The 11,265-nt window shown below is 37.9% G+C and overlaps 1 protein-coding gene across 1 annotated transcript in view; it reads left to right on the top strand.

The window, feature by feature from the left end:
- lurap1 (leucine rich adaptor protein 1) overlaps nt 1-11,265 on the top strand; it is an 18,431-nt gene extending 7,166 nt beyond the window's left edge. Inside the window, exon 2 of the mRNA XM_015022739.1 lies at nt 6,659-11,265. Coding sequence (XP_014878225.1) covers nt 6,659-7,516 — 858 coding nt within the window. The 3' untranslated portion in view covers nt 7,517-11,265. The remainder of the gene's footprint in view (nt 1-6,658) is intronic.

Raw genomic sequence — 11,265 nt, 5'->3', positions numbered from 1 at the left:
CCCCACCAAGGTCCCCACCAAAACTTAGACCGAACCTACGCCCTTGGTTGTGATAAACAGCAACTTCCTACCCTGCAGACAGTCAAATGTACCACAAATACACCCTCCTGCATCCGAGTGTGTGTGTGTGTGTTTCATTCATCTCACAGAGTGGTATAGTGTAATGAGAGTGCAGAGGAGTAGATGTGAGCACTGCACTTTCATCAGCTATCTGCTTAGTAAGATTTACAGTAATGCATGTGAGAAGAGTCTGCAGAGTAATTCCAAATGGGAGAGCAGAGACACACACATGGTTATACACACAGTCTAGCAAAGACACAGAATGTGTTTCTGTATTTTTAACACCTTACCCCATGCAGATAAAGTCATTAGAACAGCTTTATGAGGCAGGGTGTTAATAAGTAAAGTAAAATCAGCAGATTTTCATGAAATAGTTTGCAATAGTTTAAATCCTTCTCTTATTTATCCGTCATAGGGGAAGCACAGCATGGGGACAAGGGCTTCAGCATCTGTCTTGAGTCTCAAGTGCTCTTCTGCGTGTGTGCGTGTGTGTGTGTTGCTTATTGCACAGGATGAATGGAATAATTTTGAAGTATGAGGACTATTTTATAACTCCTGGACTTTTTTGGTTGAAATTTAGACACCTAGGGATTCCAAAAGTTGGTTGTGGAATGGCTGATTTTGGAAAGGCTAAAGCTAGTTTTGGGATGGCTTTAGCTATATTCTCGCTAAAACATGCTTAAACTTCTGCAATTCGTAACACAATTGAAAAAGTATGTACTGTATATAAATATTAATATATAAATTAAGCTCCAAAGATCTAAAACAAATTTACTGGACAGGGACACTCATTCACAACAACGAAAGATGAACAGCAAGCCGGACACTCACAACTCTGATGTTTATGTTTTGTTGAGAAAAATATGCTGTTGGTCATTTTTCTTGTGTTACATGTTTCATATACCCCCCTTTATGTTTTCTGTAAATTATCACAAAGTGATAATTTAGGACCTATTTGTCCTAAGTTTCCCTTTTCCCTCTGACAACTAAGTCATTGCAAAATGAGCACTGAACACTCAAAACTACCGTGTGAAAAATCTTTATCTGGTCATCTACTTATAGATGTCCCAGTCAATGTGTGGTTGTGTCAAACTAAATCATTACCAAATGAATATTCTTTTTTTTTTTTATCATAGCGCCCTGTTTACAACAGCTTATACAGCCACTCCTCTGTTGAAATTTGCTGTCTAGTTTATTTACTCCAAACCAAACCAAACCCAACAGCTTGGAATTCAAATTAGAATACAATTAGTGGAACCATGATCATATTTTATATTTAATTATCTTTTTTTAAAGAAAAGAAAATTGTATTTAGCTTTATAGTCATGAATGCTGCATTATGAGGCATCACCTTAGAATTAAAGCTCAATGTCGCTTCTAATTCAAAACTGCAGTTTCACTTTTTGTTTATTCAGAACCAGAATGCTAAATATTGTCTTTGGCTATGACAGTTGAGTAGATTGTGGCAAAAGTAAATTTCAGGGGCTGGATTGCAGACAGATGGTCTATTTCAGGGTGAAGGGACACTGCAAGGACACCGTCTGTCTGCAGATGACCTGAGAGAGACAGGGAAGGGGAAAACGCAGACAATGACACGAGAGGAGATAAGAGACTGTGTGTGTGAGTGTGTGTGTGTGTGTGTGTGTGTGTTTCTTGCTAAATGAGATAACCGGTGTCCCAGCTGGCAGTGATTCAGCAGTCTGTGTGGAAGCTGTGTGACATTGGCAAGATGTTTTTTTTGCCATACGGGGGGGGCTGCGTCACGCCTTATGCTTCAGCTGACTGTGCTATCGTTTCAGCTAAATTTTGCTCTCCGTCTTTTTGAACCTCCGTTTTTGCTGTTTCAATGCAAGAACTGCACCCCTCCCTTTCCTTCCCACAATTGTATTTATTACAGCATTTTTACAAGGGGAAAAATACTTGATATTTTTTCTCCAAGAAATGCTATAGTCAACGTAAAGAAAAATCCTGCAGAATAATACATTTCCCACCGGCTAATTATGCTTTTGGGGACAAATCAAAGCTGCTTCCTGATTGTTTCTGCTTTTGTTTCAGAAAGGGCAGGATTCATCAAACTCACTTGACAGATAAAGCAATAATGGGAATCTGTTTTACAGAGCAATTAATTAAGGACAGTCATTAGTCATTTTGATGTGTTGTTAAAGATCGTCTGTTCTGACATTTTTCTAATCTTAGCCATGTTGAAATAAGGGTATAAAGGAGTTTGGACACTCGTTTTTCTGCATATCAATTTATTTAAAAATAAACAAGGAGTGTGGATTTTTTCTAATGTAATATACCCAGAATTGTACATAGAGGCTCGAATATATATACACCTTGTTTCTGTTTATTCTGCCATGTAAGCTGTCATATTGAAAAAGAATTACATTTGACTTTTTATATTAGTGCCCCCCAAAATATCACATTATTAGGAAAATTAATCATAAAGTAGGTCAAGCTGTCAGTTTACGTTTCAGTTTCAACATCCAAATGCCAGGTGATTGTGCAATGGTAGCATAAGGTCATTGGTGCAATAACTGATTGACTGTAGCAGTGGTCATGTGCATTATGCAGGGTGTATTTTGGTACACCTTCCAAAGTACATACTGTACTTTGGAACGTGTACATGGGTACAACCTGCCAAATATCAGCCATGCAGCCAAAATAATTAGCTGCATGGCTGATCTTGTGATAAAATTGTGCATGATATAATGCAAGTCATTTTGTCTTCTTCTGTCTTTTGAAACAAACAATAGATGCACAATAGTGTAAAGGTGATATACCTAAATTGCAGAGAATTATTTTTGCGGCCATCAGAGAGTTTTTGGTACAACCCCATCTGGATGCTCGACCGCTTGTCTCGCCACAAATGGAAGAGTTCCTTAAAACTAATTGAAGCCAATTGATCTCCTGACACAGACTTTACTTTAAGCTTTACCTTAGATTTTCAACATGATTTAGGGAAGGGACATTCCAGAAGCTTAATAATATATATACCAGAATAAGCCTACTTTATCTATGGCTAAATTATTTTTGATTTGTGTTTGGATCATTGTCTTGAATCATACCCGTTTGTCAAAGATTTAGTTCAGGGGGAGTTAAAGAATTTGGATGTTGTTTTCTTTCTTCATTATCCCAACCGCTGCATTCACCAGGATGTCTGGTAGCAAAACAACCTCACAGCATGATGCCACCTGAAATAAAATCAAGTGTGCCAACAGTACACATTTCCCAAGCACATAAAAACTGCTCTGACCTATACCATATTAAACATTTGTGGACTATACTTCAGGTGAAACGAAGGAAACCAGTCTGTTTGAATCAACTTGAATCAAATGTCTCTTCTAAAAGGAAAGATACTATAGTATACACAATATGTGCAGCAGGAAAATGAGCTTTCCAGAATCATATGGATAAACCAGATGGTGCATCATGCCTGAGTTTTTGGCTGCCCTGTACTGATGTCTTCAAAAACATGAAAAGATCATTAGTGATGACTTAGTTCTGTGTTGTCCTTGAAGTCTGGGTTCCACTTCCATCCTGTCTGGATCACAGAAAAACATTTAAAGCTCCACTTTGACCTTTCCCGTCTGACAGTGGCCTTTCTGTAATGAGCAATTTTGAATTCACTGTTCAGTTAAAAAAAAAAAGGAACTAAACAACAACAATGGTAGGGATGAAAGAAATTCTTCCTGGGTCAGCAACATAAGCAACGCTAAGCAACATTGACAGAAAAGCAAATTGCATGGATTCCACTGCTGCCACAAAGAAGAGCTTGTTCTGTTTATTTATTTATTTTTTACATACAGTAAGCTATTCACAAGCAAATTCATCCCAAGATGTAAGTCAAGCATTTTTCTGTGGTAATTTAAACACCAGCCAACCAATAAAGTTCCCTTTCCCCCTGTCCTCACCTCGGTTTAACGCTTGGTAATTTACTGAGACTTGACAGCACCATAAATCCAGTCAATCTCTGCAGGGAAAGAATTCATCAGCTGAGCTGTGCATGCAGCCTCCGTTAGCATTATGCCACCTCAGCGCTGACAGGCATGGAGCTACTTTTATCACCACCCTCATTAGGCAGTCGGACAGAATCTGCCTGTGCCAGCCTGCCAGCAGGTTAAGAGCCACACGTGCAGGAAGCAGCAGTTGCTGATCAGCAGCATTCATGCAATGATCCACCCTGTTAAACAGATAGCGTTAATTTTATTTCATTCATTTCATGTCTACAAATGTCAACAGAAGCGGTTTGTAAGCAGACATATGCATGTTAGAATGTCATCATGAAGTTACAGTGTCTTGTATGAAACAGTTCAATGGCTTACTTGTGTTAGCTAGTGAAAAAGCTAATTTATAGTTTCTTGGATTATTTGAGCATTACATCACCAATAAAAAAATATTTCATACTATAAACATGTCATGCCTTACACAATCATCGGAAAAAATGCTGACTTGACGGATCAATGCTAAAGACGCTGGCTGTTGATGGAGTTCTGTGTCCAACCACAATAATGAAAAGTTTCGTGGAAATGTGTGGTAGGAAACAATGCACCAGCCGGGAAAGATGACACCATTCAAACACTGGGCAATCCAAAATACTTTACACAAAATCAAGGCAGAAACATTAAAATAAAAACTGCTTTGAAAAATGCTGAGAAAATACGATGTGACAAATTTAAATCTCATACTTTAATCATTCCTCAGTGAATAGGCAAATGGTTTTTCATCTGCTCTGTAAGCTGCAGTAAATCTGATGTTTTCAGTCCTGATTTAAAGGATCCAACAGCTTCCGCAGGTCTCAGGTTTTCAGGGTGTTTTCCCCAGCACTGAGGAGCATAAAAACTAAGAAATATGTTTTGGTCCGAGAATATTTAGTGCCTCTGGCCGCCACATTTTGGATGAGCTGCAGCTGTCTGAATTTTTACAAAAAAAACTGTGAATAAACTATTATAACCATCCAACTTACTAAAACTGAAAGCATGCAAGAGGTTTATGGTGTCTGGTTTAACATAATACCCATTAATTTGGAAATATTTCTATGATGATAGCCAGCTGATTATTAAGTAACAGACTTTATGCGGTTGTTAAAATTTAGATCTGTGTCCAAGAAAACACCAAGATACCATGTGATCTAATTAAGACTAGTTGAGCTTTGATCCCTATCCTCATATTTTACACAAAAGTTCGATAAAATGTGTGCATCACTGAAATGCATCATAATCACAATCACACCTGGTTCCAGCTACGCATCCAAAAAGACATTCCTGCAGAAACTGCAGTAGATGCTCCACAAAAGGGCATTGCTATTAATGATACTCTTTTTATTTTTTCTTAGCTTCCTTTGTCTTATGATCTTGTGATAATACTGACGACTCTCATTCAAATGAAATGAAAAATGATTGCCTAGCGGTGAGGGAACAGTTGTGATGAGAATATAATTTGGCTCAGCTTTAAATATTGGTGCCATATATCACCTGCTGGTGTGCTCCTCGCAGACAGACCTCTGAAAATCTATAAGGAACAATTTTTCCATGACCACAAAAAACGTTTTACTTCTTTTGAAGTTAGCTGGACATTTTGCAGTTGACTACAGTGTGTAATTTTGTGCAATTATTGCTTTTTAACCAAAACAAAGCTATTCAAGACCACAAATGTGCCACATTTTCCACTCTGTGCAATTTTGATCTGAGCTTCTTCTACAGGGCCAGTTTTAGTCATATTTTCCTTTTACTTTCCTGTTTCTTCCCTAATTTGTTTCCCATTTATAGTATCAGACCTCCACCTGCTTGTGTCTGTTAAACATTTCTTCCAATTATGGTAATCTGTAAAACTTTAATAGCCTTATAATAGTGTTAGCACATGTGTCTTGAGCCAATGGCTGACTGTTTTAAATGCTTTCCAGGCATATCCTGTGGATTCCCCTTATAGAAGATTTTTTTTTTCCTTTTGGTGTCAGTAAACTTTCTCCTTTTTTGGTGCTGACGTAATAATTATTTAGTGGATCTAACCAACGATTTACGTTTAAAGTTTTTAATGTGAATAAAACAGTAATGCATGTTTCTCAAACTCTAACCCACCTCACAGCTTTCCAGTAAAGTTAATTAATGTTAAAATGAATTCTCTTTCCAGGGAGTAAAAACTACAAATAAAGCAAGATACTTTTTATCTATTGAAGGAATAAATTTGGAAAACAGCTGACTAAAGATTAAAGAGAAAAATATGTCCAATACTGATACAAATTTCCTACAATGCAAAAACACTAAATTATACAAAGTATTTTTGGTCTAATTTCTAGTGCAAATGTCTTGGTTCACTTGCAATATGACAAAACTAAAACAAAAATTATTGTTTTAAGTGAATAATTCATTAATATTGATGAAAAAGAACTAGTTATATGTGAAATAATCTGCTGATGGAACTAGTACTTTTTCATCAATATTAAAGATATGACTTAAAGACATGCATGGGAAACATGGGAAAAGAGTATGAAGTCAATTTTGGAAGGAAAAATTGCAAAAGATTTAATAGTGCTCGACTAATGTAAAACTAATAATTAAAATTCACAGCCATCAAGATGTCTCCTTTGCTGTGTTCACAGGCTTATCTTCGCTCAGTGGATGTCAAGATTTTGCAACAGTTACTGGCAGTCCATGAGGGCATCGAGGCAGTGAAATGGCTGATGGAGGAGCGCAGCACACTAACCAGTCACTGCAGCAGCCTGACCAGCAGTCAGTACAGTTTGGGTGAGGGCCCCGACACGTCTTGGAGGGGTTCCTGGAGCAGCCTGCAGGACCCCACTAATGACAAGCTAGACAACATCTCTATAGGCAGCTACCTGGACACTCTGGCTGATGACATGGATGAGTACTGCCCCTCCAGCTCAGAGTCTGTCATTTGCTCCACCACGCCACTGGTTTCAGAAGCTGCACCCGAGAGCGACACAACCGGAGCCCCGAGAGTGTGTGGAGCAGGAGCTGCTGTGGGAGCTAGGTCGAGTAATGGAGATGGGAATCAGATTCGAACTGGGACAAGTGACAAAGAAATGTTAGGGGCACTTGGGGTTAGCAGTGCCGTCACTGGGCCTGGAGGCAGTGAAGCTGGAATATTAGGAGCTCCCGTCAAGTTTCCCCAAGTCAAGTCAAACAGGTCCAAGGAAAACTCTCCAGTCCGAACCAAGCCTGCAGAAATGGATAAGGGCAGCCCTGTTTTAAAAGACGATGCCAAAACACAAATGCTTAAGGTCAATGGTGTTCTGGAAAAAACAGCAACACAGACAGGCAGCCCGACTCGCAAAGGCGTCCCTGACAAACTGGGAACCAGACAGAGCCCCAAAGCCAAACAGTACAAAAACGGGAAGATTGACTTGGATACATGCAAAATGAATGGCAAAATGCACCTGGAGTACGATGCTCACTGGCGATGGGTGCAGTCACAGGAAGATGTGACATTTTTGTAAAAAAGGACCATCACATTGAGGGTGAACAACCATATTAAATGACATTAACATTCTTCCCTCTGCACTGACTTTTCTAGAAAACATTGATGTCACCATTTTACAGGATTTGGCCCATTTTTTTTTTTTTTTTTTTTACAGATGGGGATGCCTCACTCAAATATAGGAAAATTACTTTGAAAATTCAGTACTATAGTCTGTCTCAGGATATTTCTAGCAGGCCCTAATTTTAATTTGAGATGTATATTTTTAATTTTTCTGTAGAAAAAAAAGCACAGTGACATGATTTGCCAGAGAGCTGAAACATTATTGCAGATTCTGTGATATGGCGGTGGTTTCTAAATTCTTCCTCAATAATGTTATTGAGACTCAATTGCTGACCTTGATATTGTTTTTAACCAGATTTAGGTTGCGAGTCATGAAAATCTCTCTTCAGATTCTTCACATGACCATTTGCCGGGATCCAATCCCTTGAGACTGGACATTTCAAAACATAAACATAGTTAAATGTACTAGATTTAAAAAAGATAAAAAATCCAACATAAATTGGCCCCTTTTCATACAGTAGATTTACACAAAATTTGCTGTACAAACGTATTTATGCATAACTGGCCTTGTCCAGTAATTATACACCACATTAGTGCATTTTACCAAAATGTGCAGTGCAAGTGATTGTTATGAAATTTGTGCGCATGTTACTACCCAAAACATTCCTCTAACGACCGTAACTTTTAATGTTAAAAAAAAATTTACCAAGGTTTGAAAAAGTTTAAAGAAAATAATATACCACAAATAGTTTTGTCATTGTACAGTCTTGCTTCAGTGCAACTATCTACAATAATGTAAATTCACAATACAGCTTCTCTGCGCATCTGTTATTAGTGATGTCTGACTCTGTGAAAATCCTGAATATAGCCTTTTTTCAGTTTTATGCAATGAAGAAGTTGTGCCTCTTTAGTGTGAAGTTTAACAGCAAAATCCTGTATTTTTCCTAAGATGATTGCACTGTCGTCATGACAGCTTGAATGCCTTGGTTCGTTTTGTTTCTTTAACCACGCCTTTGCCTCTGCTAGTGTGTCCAGATATACTGTAGCTAGACCAGGAGTCTGTGCTTTTGAGTGTCGATTGGTGAATGTGTTATGCCGACCGCGTAGATGTTGCATGCCAGGTGCTGAAAGCTTTAGTAGTTGATTTGTGGGGATGATGCGGAAGATCGAACAATCAAGAGAAGCAATATATTTTTAAACTCTTATTCAGCAAAAGAAATCCAATAACACAATCTTTCTTGGATGGCAATGTTACTTATGAGCCAGAAGGAAACCGATGAGTCCCAAAGTTTTGAAAAAGCTTTTTGATCATCCAACACATTGTTGCTATTCCTCCAGTTAGTCAGCAGTTAAACATCCTGATGCTACAGGGTTGGTGGACAGAGCTGGACATCTTTCATTATGTAAACATAACATTTAGTCTAATCAGTAAAAATATTTTACCACACTGCCCACTTGGTAATCAGTTAACCTAAAGTCCTTTTTTTATTAATATACTGTTGGAGGAAGCTGGAGTACCTAGCGAGAACCCACACATTCACTGGGGACATGCAAAAAACCCCAGGATGGGATTTGAAACCAATACCTTATTGCTGGAAGGCTGAAAGCTCGTGATAGTTTTTTTTAATAAGATAAATGTAAAATAAGACCACTCAAGACAAAGGAAAGCTCTGACTCCAGCGTTGTTACTCTTCTCCCCGAAATAAGAGGATGTTTTTCTCCCAACAACTGAATCACTGGAAAACCCCATGTTATATTAGTAAACCATGCAATGGCAGTCTCTCTGTTTTCTGTTTATTGAGTATCTGTTTCAGTACTTATAGTTCCCACAACCTATGTAGCCCTAAAATCCATATTTTAAACATCTGGTGGCAGGAATGAAAGCTAAAATATTCACATCTACATCTAAAATATTCACATACAGTCAACTGTTCTTTCCTACATTTGGAATTGTTCTTATATACTTCTGGGAGTTACTGGACTTAATTCTGCGTCTCTGAAATATCACTATTGAAATTCTGATGGACCATTGAGCTGTCCAGGGTGTATACCACCTTCAGCAACCTTTGCTTAAAAAGACTAGAACAAAGGTGTCATCTAAAAAGTATCATCCAGCAACAACATTCCAAAGTTGTCACTGTGATAAGAAAAAGAAAAAAAAACATTTGGCAAATGTTTTAAAAATGTTGTTGTAAAACTTAGTAACTTATACTCTTTTCATCTGAACCACTGGAGTGTTTTCTCTCCTCCTCACTTTCTGTGTGTCCCACTTTTCCCCCTACCCATAGTAGTAGGATGGAAATGTTTAGTCTGTGCCAACAAACATTATGTACAAACAATGGTCTCTCATTGGAGACAGCTCCATAAAGCCACTAGAGACAAGTAAGAAAAAGTGTGCTCAAACTTGACCCTGAACTCTTAAACAAATAGGCCTGAAAGGACCCCACTTCCCCCTCTTTTCTCTTTAAATACAATACACACAACTACAACCCTGGTGATGTTTTTATTCACATTACAAAGATGAAGTCGTATGAAACGTTAGTTCCTTTTAACATATGTGCTGGAAGAAAAGGAATAAAAAGAAGGGTTGTCTGCGACTTCTTTGTGGTTTTGTTTCCATATGAGCTGAGGTTTGAGTTTAAAAAAAAAAAAAGCACAGTGAACCAAGCTGTAAAACTCATTACATCACTACATAGTGTGTCTTTAAGTGGATACACTGCAGCCCACGATGGGTTTAATGTGTTTTCTCTAGTCAGATCCAGTTTAGATTTGAAAAATTGGCATCATTTTAGTTCAACTCATGGCAGAGATTTAATGAGTTCAAATGATGCAAGGAGGAGCTACTTGTGCTCTGTTATTTTAGGAGGGAAAATGACTGCTGAGAGTTGTTTCTTCAGGCAAATCTGAAATAAATCTGAGATCTTATTTCTTTTAGAATATATTATCGCTGTCTAAGTGTTGTGGATTTTTTAAATGCTCACTTTCATGGATCTGACCAGGCTCCAGGTACCAGCACCCTCAGGCTATTCTGGGAACAAGATAAATAGCACGATTACGTAGATGAGTTGATGTGCACAGAAACACGGTTGCCATGACAATGAGGCCGAGCAGACTGCCGCTCGAGTGTCTATATAAAAACACAGTGTACAGCAGAGGCAGGAGCAATGGAGCAGTATGCTTTGGATACCAGATTGCATAAGAGATTTACTGACTCAAAGTTGGAATGAAGTTTTTAATGTGCCATTTTAAAGATGACACCTAAATCAAGATAAATTTATTTTAAAATAAGTTTTGAGAGGTCAGACAATTCCATTAAAAGAGACCCAACCACATTCAGTTTAACACGCTTAAAGATTAACACCAAATATCACTCATAAGTGTCACTACACAAATAGATTGTGAAACTGGTGAATGCTGCTCATTTAAGCATGATAGCTTGATCATATGCATATGAATGTTAAGTATTTTTATTATTCTTTGAATTTCTTTTAACCTAAAATCACTGGCATTTCTACAACTGAGTGACTCATGTTAAGTTGTATTCAGTTTTTTAGCTCAGTGTAACCATATCCATATCCATACCCAACATTAAGAAATATGTAAAAGATAAAATAAAAAGTGAAACAAAAGACAGCTGAGAACACAGTCAAAATTTGCCAGAGTCATGTTGTTAAATTAGGAAAGCTAAACCCAGGGGAAAATGAA

This window comes from Poecilia latipinna, unplaced genomic scaffold, assembly GCF_001443285.1.
Source record: "Poecilia latipinna isolate Pla-1442-1.1 unplaced genomic scaffold, P_latipinna-1.0 Scaffold3088, whole genome shotgun sequence".
In the NCBI taxonomy this organism is placed as follows: Eukaryota; Metazoa; Chordata; class Actinopteri; order Cyprinodontiformes; family Poeciliidae; genus Poecilia; species Poecilia latipinna.
The sequence above is the reverse complement of the archived record's forward strand: the minus strand, read 5'-3'. Positions and strand labels throughout refer to the sequence as shown.